A 20,824-nucleotide genomic window follows, 5' to 3' on the forward strand; every position below is an offset into this window, starting at 1 on the left:
TACAGTGTCAGCTCACTTAAAATGCTTTTATTTTAAAATTGTGGACTATTTCATATATACAAATGAGTGTGGATAACATATATGTGTAATTTGAAGAAAACTGCCCTTATATGCCCACCATCTGCCTTAAGTGACTTAAAGGCACCTTTACGCCCCTCTCTGATCACATCCCTCTCACTCCTCAGGCAACCACTGTCTTATATTTTGTATTAATTATCCTTGTTTTTTCTATAAATGTTTATTCTTTATATGTCTTGGTCCCTAAATACAAATTTGTGATTTAGTTTTGCCTATTTTTTCCATTTGTATTAACAGAATCATATCTATTCTTCTGTAACTTTTTTCACTAAAAGTTATGGTTTTGAGATTTACTCATGCTATTGCAGGTGGCATTTTTATTGCTGTTTCCAATTTTTTCCTGTGAAAATGTCTTGAACATTCTTGTGCCTGAGTCCCATACAAATGAACTAGAGCTTCTCCAGGGCATACACCTGCAACTCAAATTGCTACCTCATAGGATATATATGTATTAAATTTTACTAGGTAAAATATGCAAAATGGCTGGATCATTTCATTCGCCAGCAGTGGGGATGAGTGGCTTCCACTTCACATTCTTGCCAACAGTGATATTGCCTAACATTTTAATTTTGCTTATGATCGCAGATCTCCTCTGGCTCCAGGCTTCTGTTTCTCAAAAGCTATTTCTGTCATACACACCTAAACTCACCTATGAGTAGGTTTTGATCAAAGCAAAACGTACTCATGCAAAACAGTTATGGCTTTAGGAAACTTTACAGAAGATTTAGAAGGAAGATAGAGGAGAGATTTTCTGTTGCAGTAATGCAAATATGTTGAAGCAATAGCAGTTGGCATCTTCTATCTTAAAACAATGTTCCAGAGCCTTAGCACAATGAAATTTCTGGTCTCATTGGGTGTTAGCTTCTTTCTTGCTCTTGTCTTTCAAGATCTCCTCTCTCATTCCTTTTTCTTCCTTTGTCTCCAAACTCCAAAAATGTCTAATTCAGGTTTTAATATTGATTACTTCTAAATTTGTAAACCCAAACTACTGAAATGTTCAGACAAAAGGGCCTTTTGCTTACCCAAATTAACCTTCTCCAGAAAGCAGCTTTGATTATAAATAGCAAACATACCATCTTCCAATTTACCATAGAAAAAGTTAGTTGCATTTAAGAGTTGTGGAGTAATATAAATGAAAAGTAAAACAGATCTGAAAAATAATTGTAGCTACCAGTTTTTGAATACCTACTGTGGCATCTGCATTATTTTAGGTGATTAGCATAGGTTTAATTCTCACAGAAGCTTTGGAAAGTAAGCAATATTTTACTATTTTATATATGTAGAAACTGAGGCTCAAGAGGACTTCAACTGACATAGTCGAAGTCACCAAATTAAAAAATTGTAGAGCTTAGATCTAGTCTGTCAGATTTCACAGCCTTTTATTTTTCCATTACATTTTACTCGCCCCATGTATTTCGTTTAATTTCTTTTCCAACTCTATTCAACATGGCATATAACATGTATTACAATTTAACCTTTGGCCAGAAAGGAGAATGTAAAATAGGCATATACAGATAATTTTTTCTCACTCTATTCCTTAGAGAATGTGTTTCTAATTCTTTCATAATTATAATGTGGAGACTTGCGTGTATATTTTTAAAAGGGTCAAATTTAGAAAGCTACAGAGCAGAGAAAATAATAAGAAAGAGTGTTTCTGACTTCGTTGCAAGGTAGACAGGCAGGAAGTCTGCATTTCTGAAGAAGAGGGATAATTTAATAACAACGTGATCCTGACATTCATTTTCTTCAGCAGAACTTGGTCTTTAGATTGACATCTGAAATGCCTTCCCCATTACTGAATGTGAAGGTGTGTGTCAGAGTAGAGGGAAATTATAGCCTGTTAAAGAGTGAGGAACAGAGATGTTTTGAGGAGTCAGTCTGAGGGAAGTGAAGTGGAAGCAATAGGCAGTGAGTCAGTCATGCAAATGCTAAACCCAGGTGTGGACGCAGAGGTGGTGAATGTCCTCCATGGTTCAAATAAATTCATCTTGGGTCCACTGGGTATTCAGCTCTCTTTGAGGTGGAAAGTGATTTTTGACTTATTGGAACATAACTATTAGTAAATAAACATAAAATAGAATAAACAAACATAAATAAACATAGAATAAATAAACATAAAATAGAATCGGCCATTCTCTCTTATAATCCCTGTTTTGGTTTCTAGCATTGTGGTTTATCCAGGGCAAACCCAATTTCTTGTTGAGTAAGCTACTTAACTTTGATCTTGTGCACATTTTCTGTCTACTTGTATTTTTTATACAACAAGGAAGGCATTTGTGGCTTGGGAAGGTTCCCCTCTGGCTAGTTCAGCCTGAGAGATGGCAGAAAGACTGTTGTGTGTATTCTCAGTGTGGGATGAGTTGCAGAAGGGAATGGATTATGATCCAGGTGGAGAAACTTCATGGCTTCTTCTGTGTTTGGTCTTGAATATACTTCACTTTATATTTTGAAGAGAAATCCTAAGTGCATATCAAATGAAAAACAAAAACAAATTCTAAAGCCAATTTTAATGAATGCTACATTATCTAAGACTTTGCTTCCTCTATTGATATGAGGACTAGATACCTGAGATTTCTAAGTCTACCTTGTTAGCTAGGAATAATTTAAATGATAGTTAAAAATATCTCACATATAAGAACCCTTTATATACTAAGCACTGTTTCAAGAGCTTTACATGGATCTGTTTTCCTTAGAATAACCTAAGGAGGAAGTTACTGGCATCTCATTTTACAAATGAGAAAACAGAGGCAAAAAAGCTAAATAGCTTATCTACAGTATAGAAGATGACAAAGGTGGGGTTTGAACTTTAGAATTCTGGCTCCAAATCCCCTCTTAGCAGACATTATACTTATAAGCATTTTATATAGTATGTATATGTATGTATGTACGGTGAATATCTCTATCTACATGTGTATCGTGTCTCATTCTATATGTGGGTGGGAGAGAGAGAGAAAATGAAAAAACAGGAGGGCAAGAGGAACACTTTTTTTTTTTTTTGAGAGGGAGTCTCACACACCCATTTCCCCAGGCTGGAGTGCAGTCATGTGATCTTGGCTCACTGCAACCTCTGCCTCTTGTGTTCAAGCGATTCTCATGCCTCAGCCTCGCAAGTAGCTGAGATTACAGGTGTGTATCACCATGCCTGGCTAATTTTTGTATTTTTAGTAGATACAGGGTTTCGTCATGTCAGTCAGTCTGATTTCGAACTCCTGTCCTCAAGTGATCCACCCATCTTGGCCTCCCAAAGTGCTGAGATTACAAGCGTGAGCCACTGACCCTGGCCCGAGGAGCGCTTTTGAATAACTGAATGAAGTTCAAACTGGCTGGATTACAGAGTGAAGTGTGAAGAGTTGTAAGAAATGAGGTTATAAGTGATCAGGAAAGTAAATAAAAAAGACTTTTTTTCTGGTTAGTTAAGGAGTTTGGATTAAAAAAGTCATTAGAGAGTTTAAGAAGGGTTGCTACTTATATGAACAGTGGAGAATAGATTGGAAGGTGGCCAAAGGGGGGAAAGAAACCTGGTTAGAAAACTGTTGTAATAATCCCTGAGGGACATAATAGCGGCCTGAGAAAACTTGGTGAGTTGCTGAATGTGGGTTATGATGGAGAATGAGCAGTCTGGGATATGAATGGGTTTCTGGGTTTCTGACTTGGACTAATGGCCAGACGAAAATACAACCCTCTGAGATGGGTAAAGAGTCATTTGCAGGGAGAAGACAAATTCAGTTTAGTTATCTAAAGTATGTCCAAGTGCTCAGGAGAAAGTGTTTGAGCTGGAAATATACATTTGGTGATTATTAGTATAGGAATGGTAATTGAAGGCACAGAGTAGAGAACACTGTTGCTCTTGGAATCAGCATAGAAGAGTAATAGAAACAGATGCATAGAGGAGTCTTAGAAGGAATAGCCACAGAGAAAAAAAGAAAACTAGAAAGCCAACAGAAGAGAGTATTTCCGATAGGAGAGAGTGGTCAACAGTGCCAAATATTGTTGAGAGAAGTGTTCACTGTCTGGTGAAATAAGGAAGGTGCCAGCAGCATTGTTGGAATTCAGACCATTGTAGGTGGAAGAGGGAATGGGAGGTGAAGAATTTAAGATAATTAATTATAGTCAACTCATTTAAAGTATTGAGATGGGAAAGTAGGAAAGTAGGAAAGAAGGACTGTATAGTAACAGGTAAAGCCTTTCTTATTTTAGTTGGTTGTGTTAGAACATGTATAAGTTTTGACAAAAAGGAGCAAGTAGAGCAGGAAAAATGGAAGCTGTCGGAGAGGGAATGATCAATCCATGTAATCCACCCTTTGAAGAGGTCAGAGAGGCTGCAATACAGAGAAGAGACAGAAAATTTAGCCCCAGACAAGGGGAGGGACACCTATGGAGAAAAAGAAGGAAAGAAAAGTTAATAAGTTTGTAGATTTGTTAGCCAGCAGTTTAAGGGGTCTCTGAAGATGGGAGTTTTTGTAAAGAAAGAGGTAAGATCATCTTCTGAGAGTGAAGGAAGTGGCTGTAGAATTGGAGAACTGAATTTTGAAAAATCTTCAAAATTTTGCAGAATATAAAAATAGGTAATATAAAAATAGAGAATGGGAGAAGGAGAGGACTGACTAGAGAAATAAAGTATTGTTGGATGGTATTGAGGATTCTACTGAAGTTGAAAAACACGAATGGATTTGTAGTGGCACCAATCTGTACAGTTGTGCGATTTTTTTTTTTTTAGATGGAGTCTTGCTATGTCACCAGGCTGGAGTGCAGTGGCCCAATCTCGGCTCCCTGCAACCTCCCCTTCCTGGGTTCAAGCGATTCTCCTGCCTCAGCCTCCGGAGTAGCTGGGATTACAGGCATGTGCCACCATCACCAGCTAATTTTTGTATTTTTAGTAGAGATGGGGTTTCAACATGTTGGCCAGGATGGTCTTCATCTCCTGACCTTGTGATCTGCCCACCTCGCCCTCCCAAAGTGCCGGGATTACAGGCATGAGCCACCGCGCCCAGCCAGTTGTGCGATTTTCTGGAGTAGTGCTAAAATGCTTGACTTAGCAAGCCTGGGCTGGGTTTTTGCCAGGAAAACATGATAGCAGGTCATCTAGGCAAGGAAGTTAAATCCATTGGCAAGAGAATGGTTGAAGTCATGAGCCAAGACGCCTAAGCTGAAACAGGAAGGAAGTGAAAAAACTTAAAGTACCGAGAGCGAGAAAGGGGGAGAATAAGTGGAAGGACGTGTTTCTATAATGTTAAATAATAGATGTGGCAATAATAAAATGAGAGTTAAAAGAATAAGAGATGTTGGAATATAGGATGGTTGAATTTGGGATTTCAGAGGAAGAATCAGTCTTGGAGAATTCAGGATCTAAGCTGGAAGAAGGAGGGTATTAATTAAGGAAAATTTAATAAGACCACATCACTTTGAGAAAGATGATTCCTGCAGCGATGTGTAGGTAGATAGGAGTGAGAAGCTGCTGAACTAAAGAGAGGCTTATTTGTATTTGAATTGTGGCTATAAAGATAGGGGGAAATAGGCTAACTGGTTTTTTGTTTTTTGTTTTTTTGCATTGAAAGGGATATATTTAACTTCTCTTTCTCCAAAGAGATGATAAACTAATTTTTTAAGTCAATAATGTATATGTGTGTATGTGTATACATGTATATACGTATATATACACACACACACATATATATATATTCTCCCAGCCCAAGCTGAATTTTTGCATCTAACTTTTAAACAAACCAATTTCATAATGTAATGGAAATACTACTCTAATAAAAGATTTGTTTAAATCCATCTTCTTATCTTTTTAGCATGCATATCTAATACTCAATAGGGGGTAGTGATAACAGTCATATTATATTTTCTGGCATTTTGGTATATTTCTTTCTTGTATTTTTTGACTGGGCATATACTTGCATGATTGTAGTTAATAGCATTTTCACACTTATACCTGTTTTCTTATTTCATGTGACAACATGAATATTTTGCCTTCACAAGCATTATTTAGTATGACTGTGTAATATTGTCATTTTCTTTCCTTTTAGTTTTCAAAAAAGTATATCATTTCCATCAGTTCAATTTTCTCCGTCCTTATGCTTTGATCTCAAACACAGACGTATATATATATATGTATAAATAATTAAAACACAAATGCTTGTGGAAGGAGAGTTCCCAATTTAAATATTTATATAGAACAAACACAGTGAGAGGGAGTCTTTTTGCTTGTTTTGTTTTATTCCCACAGGGACTGACATTTTTAGCAAATTAGTTGTCTATAATTTTACCAAATCAAGAGATTTTTACATAAAGAGTCAAATTTATCCCTTGGAAAAAATCAGACAATTTGTCAATACTAGAACCTGTAGTTACACCTAGTGACTGTCTAGTGGATTTGAGTGTTGTGTGTCTCTTTTAGACAGGGTGTGTGTTCACTTTTTCATCACCACGCTGTCCACTGGAGGTTTCCAACATTGATATTACTTGCCAGGGATGTGGGCATTTCATTTTGACACTTGATCTGGAGTAAAATAAAGGATAAATGAATGATGTCTCTTCAATAAAAGCTGAAGCTGTCACTTCCCATTTAGCTACATGTGACTAACCTATTGTCTACTTTAAAATTCTTTTGGGGTGGCCCTTTCTTCTATCTAGCAAAGAAAAAAATGCAATTTTAGCATTTATCCAAGTGAAATAGAATTAGAAAATTAAATCCACTACAGATCACACACAACATTCCAAAACAAAGTCCAAAAGAGCTAATTGTTTCATATCACCTATTTGCATCTCTGTTCCCCTTTATTAGATGAAAAATCAAGAACCAAATTCTTTCTAGTTCTCTGTCAGTGTAACTTTTGTTAATTTGCTCATTTCTGGGCCAAATGTTGACATTAAAGGAACACAGAAGTTGTTTGTACCTAAACGTGTTTTGTGAATCACTTGAGATTGCCATTGTTGGTACCATGTCTCCTGCTTAATAAAAAATAATCATGGAATGAACTCTTTCCTTATAATCATACAGGTCTAGTCTTAATGAGAGTCACAGTTGCTTTCTGCCAATGAAGAGCTTTTCTCTTTGGTAAGATTGCATGAAGAAAGTATCCATGATAAAGCATACAAAAGTATCTTGGGTATTTCCAAGCCTTAATTTAGTCATAGCAAAATTTTTCATTTTCTTTGTAGGTGAAAATAAATAATGACTTTAATTATGAATTTTACAATAGTACTTGGTCTTATGTAAAACATACGTCGACAGAACATACATCATCTAGTCGGAAGCGCTCCTTTTTCAGATCTTCATCATCATCTTCACACAGTTATTCTTCACAGACCAATGAAATCCATAAACGAAAGGTTAGTATAAAATGTCAACTAACTTTTCCATGTTCCCCTGTTCTTAAGTATTGCTTACATTAATAAACTTGTATTTATCAAAAGGATCAGCTTTCATATTAAAATTAGTAATAGTAATAGCATTTCCTTTAAGAGACAATGTAGTATCTGTCTCTAAAAGTACAATATTGTCTCATTAAATCTCTTTGATAATATATTTATTTGTACTGGCCAGGCTCAGTGGCTCACGCCTATAATCCCAGCACTTTGGGAGGCCAAGGTGAGTAGACTGCTTGAGCTTGAGCTCAGGAATTTGGGAACAGCCTGGCAACATAGCAAGACCCTGTCTCTATAAAAATACAAAAATTAGCTGAGCATGGTGGTGCACGACTGTAGTCCCAGCTAGTCAGGAGGCTGAGGTGGAAGGATCACTTGAGCCTTGGAGGGAGAGGATGCAGTGAGCCAATATCACGTCACTGCACTTCAGCCTGGGCAACAGAGTGAGACCCTGTCTCAAAAAAAATACACACATATATATATGTATATTTATTTATAGTTTTAAACTTCTCATTAAAAGTATTTGTTTTTATTTGAAGATGTTTACAAAGCCCTTATTACCTTGAAATCTTCTATTTTAAATGATCTTAAATTTCTTAAATTTGTGATTACTGGTAATACTATTTTAAGTGTCATATACAATTTTAAAAATATAATTAATGCTTATATATACTTCTTAAATGCAAATGCTAGAGTCTTTTTAGAAGGTGCATGAAGATAAAAGAGTTTAAAAACACTTTACTAAAGATAAAAGACTTTAAAAATAGTTTATTACTTTTGAGATACCAACATTTTTATCTAAGAAAGTTAAAAGACTTATTTTTAAATACTTCATTGTTTTGAAATACCAAAACTTTCCTCTTGAGAAACCTGAATAGTAGAGATGGACTGTACTAATTGATATACAGTTATGGCTGAATAACTTTTTAGGCTGATCATTATTCACAATCTGAACATTTCATCTCATTCTTAAAGTTAGTAATTTGAATAATAAATCACTTAGGAAAATATAAGGTATATTGGTTTTATTCGTTTTATGACTAAGAAGCTGACTATGGAACTATGAGTTGTAAAAACATTTACTGTCTCCACATTACATTGTTTACACAGTGGGGATTTGGCAAAAGTAGATCTGTGATCTGTCTTGGATGTAATGAAAAGATGCTTAGGAAGTGTTTAAAAGACCTCATTATAAAGTAGCTTAACCTGCAAATACGCTAGCATGGGAGATAAATGATACCTACAAGTCATTGTCAAAATGTGGACCATAGGGACACATTATTTTATATACTTATATTTATCAGTTGATGGATTCATTCTCCTTTTCTAGTTGAAGATGGCATAGCAACTTGGTCTTGGGATTTTGGAGGTTATATAGGAAATTACCATACAATTTCTTCACCTGTAATATCAGACTTTGGGAGGCTGAGGCAAGCAGATCACTTGAGGTCAGGAGTTCAAGACCAGCCTGGCCAACATGATGAAACCCTACCTCTACTAAAAATACAAAAATTATTTGGGCATAGTGACGCACACTTGTAATTCCAGTTACTCGAGTGGCTGAGGCAGGACAAAGCTGAATTCTCCTGAATTAATTCTGAACCCTGAATTAATGCTTTGTTGATTTCATATTGAGAGAAGGGTCCTCACTATCTGTCCAGATGTAGGAGGGGATGGTGGTGGCTTAACAGGGTGTTACTCCGATTTTTCTTTCTTTTTTCTTTTTTTTTTTTTTTTTGATATGGAGTCTCACTCTGTTACCCAGGCTGGAGTGCAGTGGTGTGATCATGGCTCACTGCAATCACTGCCTCCTGGGTTCAAGCGATTTTTCTACCTTAGCCACTTGAGTAGCTGGGATTACAAGCATACACCACCGTGGCATGATAGTTTTTGTATTATTAGTAGAGACAGGGTTTCATCACGTTGACCAGGCTGGTCTCAAGTGCTCTGCCTGCCTCAGCCCAACAAAGTGCTGAGATTATAGGAGTGAGCCACCTTGCCTGGCCATTACTCAGATATTATTAGTATTTGAGACTCCAAGTATTCCTGATTGCATCCAGTAAGTGGGTCCATAGGAGTGCTCATCATGCATCAAAAATAAAAAATTCATGTAGTCTGGGTTGATTGGAGGTGAAAGTTGATGAAGATATAGAACAGAGAACTATTTCCATTGCCTTTTTATCTTCCACCTAAAACTCCTTGTACTCTTTCTTCTTTCCATAGAGTTATCAATTGTTGGTTGTTGAGAACACGGTTGAAGTGGCTCAGTTCATTAATAACAATCCAGAATTTTTACAACTTGCGGAGCCATTCTGGAAGGAGCTTTCCCACCTCCCCTCTCTGTATGACTACAGTGCCTACCGAAGATTAATCGACCAGTATGGGACACATTTTCTGCAATCTGGGTCATTAGGAGGAGAATACAGAGTTCTATTTTATGTGGACTCAGAAAAATTAAAACAAAATGGTATAGTATTAAAAAATTTGTTGTCTAAAAGCATTTCTGGGATTTTAATGAGGAAATAACATGTAGTTAATGTAACTTTTGAGCTTTAAAATTTGACAAATAGAGATTTAAATTGCAAAGGAATCCAAAATTGCAAGAAAGTATTATTCTCTACTTAAAATCTTATATGGTTTAAGAAAAGCCTGTATACTCTTTTGTATAGTACCTTGAAGCTAAATTGTTATCATTATTGGCTATTTCTAGAGGGTACTGGCTGGGTTTTTAGAATGCTTTTTAAGTTTTCCACTTTCTCAGACAAAACAGTATTTCTCAAGAAAAATTAAATGAGGAATTTAGTAATGTTTCAGAAATCAAAATGTTTAAATAAGTATTTCATTTACCTTTGTTTTTTACCACTCACATTCTTTTAAAAAAATCTGCTTTGAGTATCATAAGTTTGTTTACTACTTAATACTTGTAACAATAGCTTAAATTGATGGGTTACCTTCCTCATGACAAGTGAGTTACATATGTTAGTAATAATCCTTACTACTACCCAATGAGATGGGCATTATAATCTCTGTCCCACAGATTGAGAAATAGAGACTCAATGCTGTTATGAGATTTATCCAAGGTCACGAAGATTGCAAGGAGGGTATTTAAGGCTGGGTCTAACTGGCCTCAAAGTCAGTTTAGCTTATTCCTTATGCTATGTCATTGCTAAAATTGCCTGATTTTGGTTAGAATCAGGACATGCCCCTGAATTAATGCTTTGTTGATTTCATATTGAGAGAAGGTTCCTCATTCTCTGTCTAGATGTGGGAAGGGATGGTGGTGGCTTAACATCCACTCCTCCAAGTCAAACCTTTTTTTCCCTAACTTTGTCTTTTAGCTGATGCTCACATTTCCGTCTCTATTCCAAATCCCTTCTTCAAGGTCTTTCTCTTCAGAAAAGATTCTGTTACAACCTTGGAGAAGAATAAGATCTCTTACATAAGATTCAGAAGAAGTCTTAATAGCTTTTTAAATGGGTAAACTATAATATTTTTTTCGTTTCCATTGAGCTGTTTTTTTGTAGGTCTCTACCACATAAAATTTCACTAGAATTTGATCTTTTCAAATCTTATAGGTTGGAAATAAGTGCACAAGTACAGGTTTTTGTAGCAAAGAGGAAGGACACTATTTCTTGGAGAATCAATCCAGCAAGTAGCTCAATCTAAATTCAGTTTTACTTCTTTTTATTGCACTTAAAAGAAATGGAGGGGATTAAAAAAAAAACATTCCAAGCTGCTAAAATTTTATTTTTCAGTAAAAATTTTACTCTTGAGCAGTTTATGTTTTTCCTAAAATTTTTATTTAAATATAACCATAACTTCTGGGATACAATGGTGCCCCAAATAGTTGTTCTTTAAGAGACATTAAGGTTATTGTAATATAGTTAGTAAAATGAGAAAATACATTTGCACATTTTATTATTTTCTATCCTGGTTTTAAAAAATGCTTTGGCAAAACTCTACTTGATAATGAGTAGAAATGATCACATTCTAAGGTTATAAGTAATGGAAAGGAGTTGTTGGAAGTCACAGATGTTAAAGATGGAGAGACTGAACTTGAGTTTTAGGAGTTAATTCCTGTGGAAACAGAAGCCAACTTTGGGAGCTTTAAGTAGATTTGCTGGAAGAAGCTGTCATGCTGCTACTTTTATCGATTTATTTTATGCCTAAGAAACTGACTGTAAATGGGTGAAAGATGTCACTCTTTGGGGTCTTCAATTTCTACTCCCTGCATCTTTTTATGTAGAAATCCCTCCTGCCTCCCCTCTGAAGCTTATAGAAGGAAAATAACAAAAGTTGAATACCATTTTTTCTGATCTTTGACTCTTCTACAGCGCTTGAAAATGTTCATATCATGAGACTCTTGATTAGATGGCCATAGTAGCAGGGCTACTTATCCCTACTCTCATATCTGAAGATCTTCAAGGAATGCAGAAATTAAACATGCCTCTTTTACATTTTTTCCCCTAGATTTTGGTTCAGTAGAAGAAAAGAAATGTAAATCCTCAGGTTGGAGCTTTATCATTAAGTTTTCAAGTCATGGATGCAAGGAACTGGAAAAGGCTTTAAAAGCTTCTTCAGGTAAATGAAAAAAGAGCAATTTGCATTGCAAGCTTAACTTCTTTTTTTTAAAACTTTTAAGTTCAGGGGTACATGTGAAGTTATGTTGGTAAACTTGTGTCATGGGGCTTTGTTGTACAGATTATTTTGTTACTCAGGTATTACGCTTAGTACTCACTTTTTTTTTTCCTGATCTTCTCCCTCCTCCCACTCTGCACTCTCCAAAAGGCCCCATTGTGTGTTGTTCACCTGTCTATTTCCATGTATTCTCATCATTTAGCTCCTGCATATATGTGAAAACATGCAATGTTCAGTTTTCTTTTCTTGCTTTAGTTCACTAAGAATAATGGCTTCCAGCTCCATCCATGTCCCTGCAAAGGACATGATCTTATTCTTTTTTTATGGCTCCATAGTATTCTATGATGTATATGCACCACATTTTCTATATCCAGTCTATCATTGATGGGCATTTAGATTGATTCCATGTCTTCACTATTATGAATAATTACAAGCTTAACCTCTACTCCGGTCTTCTATTGTTAATTCGGCTTTTGAGGCTTTATCAGGTGTTCTACTTTGTGTTTTAAAAAAATCTATTTGGCAATTTTTGCCTCTGCTTTCTCTTTCATATGTCATGGTAGTGAGACATCACACAGGTTAAGAAGTTCACCAGGTTATCTCCTCTGTATTATAAATATGTTATCAGTGTGCAGCCCTTTTCTCCCTTATGATGATTGGCAAACAAGCCTAGACAAGTGACATTATCAAGAGACGGTTCAGTTTCACTTGCTGACATGGCTACTCCGTGGAGGTCAGGTTTTTGGTGTATGCTGGTTGGCAGTGGAGACGGAGGAAAGGTGGTATGCTAGTCTTTGGGTGATTGAAGAGGGACTGAAAGGGTAAACTGATCTATACTGTGAAGGTACCATGTTAAGGAGTTTGGATTTCATTCTGATGGCTATCGGGTTCCATTAAAAGATTTAATACATTGAGTGATGAGATAAAAGATTACCTAAGTAAAGTTATAGAGAATAAAGAACAGTGGAGAAAGAAACATTTGGCAGGATTGAAAACCAAGAGATGGAAAGTAAAGGAGGAGTGAGGTCAACAGAGTGAAGATAAGGACCGAAAAATGTTCACTGGATTTGGTGATTAACACTTAGTTGCTTTTGAGAAGTGTCTGTTCATGTCTTTTGTCCATTTTTAATGGGGTTATTTATTTTTTACTTGTTAAGTTGTTTAAGTTCCTTATAGATTCTGAATATTAGACTTTTATCAGAAGCATAGTTTGCAAATATTTTTTCCAATTTTGTAGGTTGTCTGTTACACATTGATAGTTTCTTTTGCTGTGCAGAAGCAGAAACAGGAAACCGAATACTGCATGTTCTTACTTTTAAGTGGGAGTTAAACACTGGATGCTTATGGACATAAACATGGCAACAATTGTCACTGGGGACTGCTAGACAAGAGAGGGAGAGAGGAATCAAGGGTTGAAAAACTAACTGTTGGGTACTTATGCTCACTACCTGGGTGTTGGGATCAATCGTACTCCAAAGCTCAGTATCACATAATCCACCCAGGTAACAAACCTGAACATGTACCCCATGAATCTAGAATAAAGGTTGAAAAGAAAGTTACTTTTAAAGGAAGAGATTCCGTAGTATAGTAGGGATGGAGGTGAGACTGCATTTCATTGTGTGAGGCCATAGATTGAGCAGTATCAGAGCTTAAATCCTCTTGGGGTAATGGCAAAGGTGGACACTGATCCATGTGTCATAGTTCTCGGTGAAGAAGCAGGGATTCTTGGGCTATTGGTAGATGAGTGCAAGAAGGAGGATGATGAGTAGTAAAACCAGGTTTATGTACTCATTCACTTACTTCATTCATCAACTATTTATGGAGTCTGTGGTATGTGTCAGGAATTGTTTTAGACACTCAAGATATAGCCGTGAATATGCCAGAGAAAGTGCTTGTCTTCATGGAGTTGACATGTCAGAGGAGGAAAAGGTTTTGAATGAAGTGGAAAAAGAAGGATCTGAACATGGAAATGGAAGTGAGAGCTTTGAGAAGATGTTGACATCAGTCCTCAGCTGGGCTGGCAATTGGAAGCCGCTTACCAATTTTATTTTATTTCACATTTAACAAACACAGGGCACCTACTATGTGCCAGCACAATTTTAAGTGATTTACAAAAATTAACCAGTGTACTCCTCCTACCTATGTGTTAAGTATTATTCATATTCACATTTTACAGACAGGGACACTGAGGCCCAGAAATGTTGTCCAAGATTATAGTTCATAAGAAATAGATATGAAATGCAAATGCATAAAATCTGGCTTAACAGTCTGGGGTCTTGACTGTTGCACTGGGCTGCCTTTTCTAGGGGAAAAGAGTTAGCTGGAACAGAGATCTCACTGGGGTATGGAAAGGGAGGCTAAAGCCTTAAAAAAAACAACGTAATGGTAGAATCTGTAATTCTTAAATAGGTGTGCTGGCTAAGGCAGTGATTCTCAAACTTTAGTATGCATGACGATTACCTGGGGGATTCTCTTAAAGTGCTGATTCCCAAGGTTGTTCATTCTCTCAGATATTCTCCTGTAGGTCTTGATGTGGGCTAAGAAATCCGCAGTTCCCTCAGATGATTGTGATTCAGTAATACAGGGATGGGACTTTGTGATTCACTGCATTATAAAGGGTAACTATGTATATATTTAAAACACAGCTAAGAATGAAGATGAGGAAGCATCAGGTAATTTGTTAAAACTATGAAGATTTACAGGCACAGAAAGTCAAATATTGCATGTTCTCATACGTGAAAGCTAAAAAAATTGATCTTATGGAGATAGAGTAGAACGATAATTATCAGAAGTTGGGGAGGAGGAGGGGTCAATGAAGAGAGGTTGCTTAATGGGTATAAACCTGTAGTTAGGTACAAGGAATAAATTTGGCCAGGTGCCACCTGCAATCCCAGCACTTTGGCAGGCTGAGGCGGGTGGATCATGAGGTCAAGAGATCGAGACCATCCTGGCCAACAAGGTGAAACCCCGTCTCTACTATAAATACAAAAAATTAGCTGGGTGTGGTAGCGCATGCCTATAGTCCCAGCTACTCGGGAGGCTGAGGCAGGAGGATTGCTTGAACCTGAGAGGCGGAGGTTGCAGTGATCTGAGATAGTGCCACTGCACTCCAGCCTGGCGACAGAGCAAGACTCTGTCTCAAAAAAAAAAAAAAAAAAAAGGAAATAAATTCTAGTGTTTGACAGCACAGTCAGGTGGCTATAGTTAACGATAATTTACTGTGTATTTTAAAATAGCTAGAAGACAAGATTTGAAATGCTCTCAACACAAACAAATGATAAGGTGATGGATATCCTAAATATACTGATTTGATCATTACACATTCTATGCATGTATCAAAATATCACATGCGCCCCATAAATATGTACCATTATTATGTATAAATAAAAAATAAAAAAGCAAAAAAAAAAAAACCAAACACTGTCAGGCTTTAATGATTTCTGACTATGAGTACAATATGATCATTTTATGAAATTACAAAATTTGGACAATTACAAGGAAATGAAAACCACTCAAAATCTGATCTACCAGATTGGAAATTTCTTGTCATGACCATTACAAATGGAGATAAAGTATTTCTAAATTTATGAGGCACATAAATGGGAAAAAAGCTTCCATTAGCATTTCACACTTTTCAGAACACTTTTCATGTGTTAAGTAATAGATTCCTGTTAATTAACAGCTTATTTTACTCCTTGTTAGTATACCAGATGCAATAAACTGTTTTCCTTCTGATATTTTATTATGAAAATTTTAAAACATATAGACAAGAATGTTGTAGTAAATACCCATATACCCATTTCCTATATACAATTAGCAGTTTGTAATTTTACTACATACATGTACATATATTATTTATAATATTGACTGATTATTTGAAATATATATTATGTATTTAAAGTGTTTATAATATTTGCTGAACTCTTGGGAAGTAAGTTTCAGATATCATAACACTTCATCACTAAATATATGCATGTATCATCTAAGAAGAACATTCTTTTGCATAATGTGATGCTCACACTAAAAATATAAAGAGTACGAACAATAATTCCCTAATATCATCTACTCTCAGGCAAGAGCTGTTTTTCTTTTTAAAAAAATATACCTTAGTTTTGGCTGGGCGCAGTGGCTCACGCCTGTAATCCCAACACTTTGGGAGGCTGAGGCAGTCAGATGACTTGAGGCCAGGAGTTTGAGACCAGCCTGGCCAACCTGGTGAAACCCCATCTTTACTAAAAATACAATTAGCCAGGTGTGGTGGCTTACACCTATAATCCTAGCTACTCAGGAGGCTGAGGCAGGAGAATTGCTTGAACCCAGGGGGCAGAGGTTGCAATGAGCATGCCACTGCACTCCAGCCTGGGCTACAGAGTGAGACTCTGTCTCAAAAAAATATATATATATATAAAAAATAAAAATAAAACCACCAAAAATAAAATAAATATACCTTAGTTTTTAGAGCAGTTTTAGGTTCACAGCACAATTGAGTGCAAAGTACAGAGAGTTCCTGTATGTCCTCTGCTCCCACACAGGCAAAGCCTTCCCCACTGTCAACATCTCCCATCAGAGTGGAACATTTGTTACAGTGGATGAACCTACATTGACACATTGTCATCCAAAGTCCATAATTTACATTAGGGTTCATTCTTGGTGTTGAGCATTTAATGACTTTTGACAAATGTATAATGACATGTGCCCTCCATTGTAGTATTATACAGAACAGTGTCACTGCCCTAAATATCCTTTGTGCTCTGCCTATTCATCCCTCCCTTCTTCCTGGCCACAATTTGTCTTTTGACTGTTTCCATAGTTTGGCTTTTTCCAAGATGTCATACAGTTTGATAGATTTTTTTTTTTTTTAATACTTGATAGACTTTTCACTTTTCATTTGCTTTCTTCTGTATAGGAACCCAAAACAATGTGTTGCGAGGAGACCCGTTCATCAGAGGGGGAGGTGCAGGCTTCATATCTGGCCTTAGTTACCTAGAGCTGGACAATCCTGCTGGAAACAAAAGGCGATATTCTGCCTGGGCAGAATCTGTGACCGATCTTCCTGAAGTCATAAAACAAAAGGTATATCATGCTTTGTTTAAAGCAATAGGAAGCAGTCATGTTTATTTGCATGAGGAAAATGAAGGTGGTTAAATCAAGATGGTTAAACAGACATGGCTGTAATTAGCATTTTCTGTATCCCAATTATATTTTGTAGAGTAAAATGAATGAACACATAAATAATAAGAAACAGAAGGTGTGTTATTCAATTTTAGTAGCAAATGTTAAGTGTCTTGAAACTTCCAAGAGAAATTAATGACAAAATTTGCATTTTTAACTTTCAATCTAAGTTTGATTATGTTTTCCTTGGTCCTAAATTCAGAGGAGTTATAGATTCTTGCAAGGGGAAGGCATGTAAGTTTGCCTTCTGTTATGTTCCTATCACCTTTCTTTGTGTGGCCATGGCTTGTGGGCTCCTGAAGTCATACAAATTAGGATAGTAACAAGTTGGCTGGCAGAATTTTAAGATGTTTTATTGTTATCATCAGTTCTTTTATATTGCAACATACGTGTTTCCAAAAATCATTGAGCTATGCAAAATTGCACAATAAAGGGCTTATAGAAAAAAAATCAGGTTAGAGACACAGCACTGAAATTTATCATCTGTGACACTCATATGAAAAAGATAGGTGCCAATAAAAATAGTTGCCTGGTTTTATACATGTTAAATTATTAAAAATGTATCTATACTACAATAAGTGTGGTGCATTACTTAGAAAAAGACCTGAAGCTTTCTGGGTGCTGGAAGGGTTACGGCTTGTGAGTTACCATGAAGTGGTAGAAGAACAGCAGTCAGAAACCCGACAGACGTTTGTAACAGCAGATGTGAACAGGTATAGTTTATAATGCAGGAAATGAACTGACATAGATGTTGAGGGGTGTGTGAGTGAGTGTCTGTGTGTGTCCACGCACATGAGTACGCATGAGTTTTGTGTATTCCTATGTGGCTTGTTTCAGCTGTGTGAAGCATTTTGTGTTCACCCTGTGTTTCATGTGGATATAGTTGTACATAAGAAAACCCCAAATCTGTGCTATGCTCAGAATTTTCACAGTATATCAATCTCAATGGAAAAAATTCACCTTATCAAAACAAACATTATAGCAGAACCGATTCTATGATCTATTCCCTGCATGAAAGTCAATGTCCCAGGCAAAGCCTGATTTTCAGAGATATATTTTATAAACTCAAAAATTGCAATAGGTCCTCAAGTACTCTCCTAACCCCCATACAGTACCCATTGGCTTCCAAATACGGGTGAGGGAGGTAGGATGAATTTTTCCTAGAAAGTCTTATCTTAAAGGACCATCTGTTAATATTCGAAATGGCCTATATTCATTGTCAGCATCCCATACAAATCTTTAGAAACTCTTGATTAGATTAAATTATTGATTAGAGAAAGACACATGTTCTTTAACAGTGTCTACGTACTTTTCCACATAGGACTATAAATTTTCATATTTATGCTAACTTTTTAGCAGGGCAAAAAAGGAACAGAGAAAGAAAAGGCACTATGCAGGTACAGGTATATGACTATGCAAAGCCATTGTGTTCGGAAGAGCTTGGGCTCTTAGGAACCAATGGTGCCTATCTCTTCCCAGTCCAGGCATCATGGTGGTAGCCTGAAATTGACTATGGTGAGAGTAGCTACACTGCAGAAACTGGTAAATGCTACAAACAAAGCAAAGACGTTTTTGTTCCTGGGAGAGCAGACTGTTAAAGTTGAGTTAGTACATCTGTGATTTCACAGTTGCTTTTCTTCTGAAATAGCCAACGCAGAGTAATAATGTTTACCTGTTTTAAATTTCTCCTTGAGGAAAGAATCCATGATTTCCACTAAGAGATATGTTAAATCTCTCAGTCAGGAAATTTAATTCTAAATTTAATTTCACTTGCTTCTTTGCTGTAATTTAAGTACATTTCCTTTTCTTCTGTCTTCAGTAGGGGTGGTAATGTATTATTATCTTCAAAATAATCTTCCATTAACTAGAAAATGAATGACCTTTTTTATTTTATTTTATTTTATTTGAGACGGAGTTTCACTCCTGTTGCTCAGGCTGGAGTGCAATGGCACAATCCTGGCTCACCGCAAACTCTGCCTCCCAGGTTCAAGTGATTCTCCTGCCTCAGCCTCCTGAGTAGCTGGGATTACAGGCATGAGCCACCACACCTGGCTAATTTTGTATTTTTAGTAGAGATAGGGTTTCTCCATGTTGGTCAGGCTGGTCTCGAACTCCTGACCTCAGGTGATCCCCCCTGCCTCAGCCTCCCAAAGTGCAGGGATTACAGGTGTGAGTCATAGCGTCTGGCCTGATTTTTTTTGTTTTTGTTTTCGTTTTTTTTTTTAATCTTATGCATGCACAAAAGATACATAAAAAATTCTTCCCCCATCTGGCCCTAATTTTCCTTGTTTGTCTTGATTTTGTTGCAAAGAGAGTGCACTGTTTTCTTTTGTATTTGAATAAAAAACAATTGTAACAAACTTACCAGTGGCTTTTGATTTTGTTTTAATGAGAGTCGTGCCTAAACATGAAAAGCAAAATATTCTTGCCTAAATCCCTGATTACTGACTATGATGTCTTTATTTCTATAGCTGACACCTTTATATGAGCTGGTAAAGGAAGTACCTTGTGCCTCTGTGAAAAAACTATACCTGAAACGGGCTCTTGAAGAGTATCTGGATGAATTTGACCCCTGTCATTGCCGGCCTTGTCAAAATGGTGGTTTGGCCACTGTTTCGGGGACCCATTGTCTGTGCCATTGCAAACCATACACATTTGGGGCGGCGTGTGAGCAAGGAGTCCTCGTAGGGAATCAAGCAGGTCAGTGGGGTGAATTTTCTCTAGTCACCCTGTACACACTGAAAGGGAATTACCCTGTTTCTCTGCTCCTTGAGATGCTTCATCTTTGAAGAGATGAAATCTCAAATGAATTTAGAATCCTCCTTCCCTTTCCTACTTTCAGATTATAGCTACTGTGATTAAGGCTCTTTGCTGTTATCTCTATTTATCCATCTGAACTAACAGCCCCACTGTGCCCTCCACTTCCCATTCTCTATTAGAAGAGTTACGATTAAAACACCTTCATCCTCTGTAATTATCTCAATAAAATTTTGCTGTAACAAAGGTCTGTGAACTTGTATATTTGCATTGCCTAACCTTTCTGATGGCATGCTCTTTGAAACATTTCTATTTCTTATCTGTATGATGTACTATCAATCACTCACAAATATTTGTTGAACATCTACTTTGTGCTCTACAGTGTACATGGTGCTTCAAGCACTTGGTACAGGGCTATGTGAAATTGACTTTATGAGTAGTCAAAGTATGACTACAATCTATATACTTTTGTTTCTATGGTTATTTGCATGTCTGTCTCTTCTAGAACGCTCATTACTTAAGGTCAGGGTTGTTTGATTTCTTTCTTTATTCCCAGAGCTTGACAAAAGGCTTCATTCATAGAAGTCCCTAAATGAATGATAAATGAATAAATATAAGACTAGACTAAAGAGGCTTATAGACAAGCATTACAAAGGCATCTTTATCCCCAAATGTCTCTCCAAGTGGCCTGTTCTGGTAAATTAAAATTGTACAACTGTGATTCATTCCTTTGTGGCTTGGATTTCCCCTTATCTGTTAAAATGGAAGCACCCCCTTCTGCTATCTAATTAAATAGAATGGTAACAGA

At 36.6% G+C, this 20,824-nt stretch overlaps 1 protein-coding gene across 1 annotated transcript in view; it reads left to right on the forward strand.

Moving 5' to 3' along the window:
* C7 (complement C7) overlaps positions 1–20,824 on the forward strand; it is an 81,757-nt gene that overhangs the window by 28,704 nt on the left and 32,229 nt on the right. The window contains exons 7-11 of the mRNA XM_003899617.5: positions 7,243–7,413; positions 9,673–9,916; positions 11,920–12,030; positions 16,994–17,160; positions 19,731–19,959. Coding sequence (XP_003899666.3) covers positions 7,243–7,413; positions 9,673–9,916; positions 11,920–12,030; positions 16,994–17,160; positions 19,731–19,959 — 922 coding nt within the window. The remainder of the gene's footprint in view (positions 1–7,242; positions 7,414–9,672; positions 9,917–11,919; positions 12,031–16,993; positions 17,161–19,730; positions 19,960–20,824) is intronic.

This window comes from Papio anubis, chromosome 5, assembly GCF_008728515.1.
Source record: "Papio anubis isolate 15944 chromosome 5, Panubis1.0, whole genome shotgun sequence".
Lineage (NCBI taxonomy): Eukaryota > Metazoa > Chordata > Mammalia > Primates > Cercopithecidae > Papio > Papio anubis.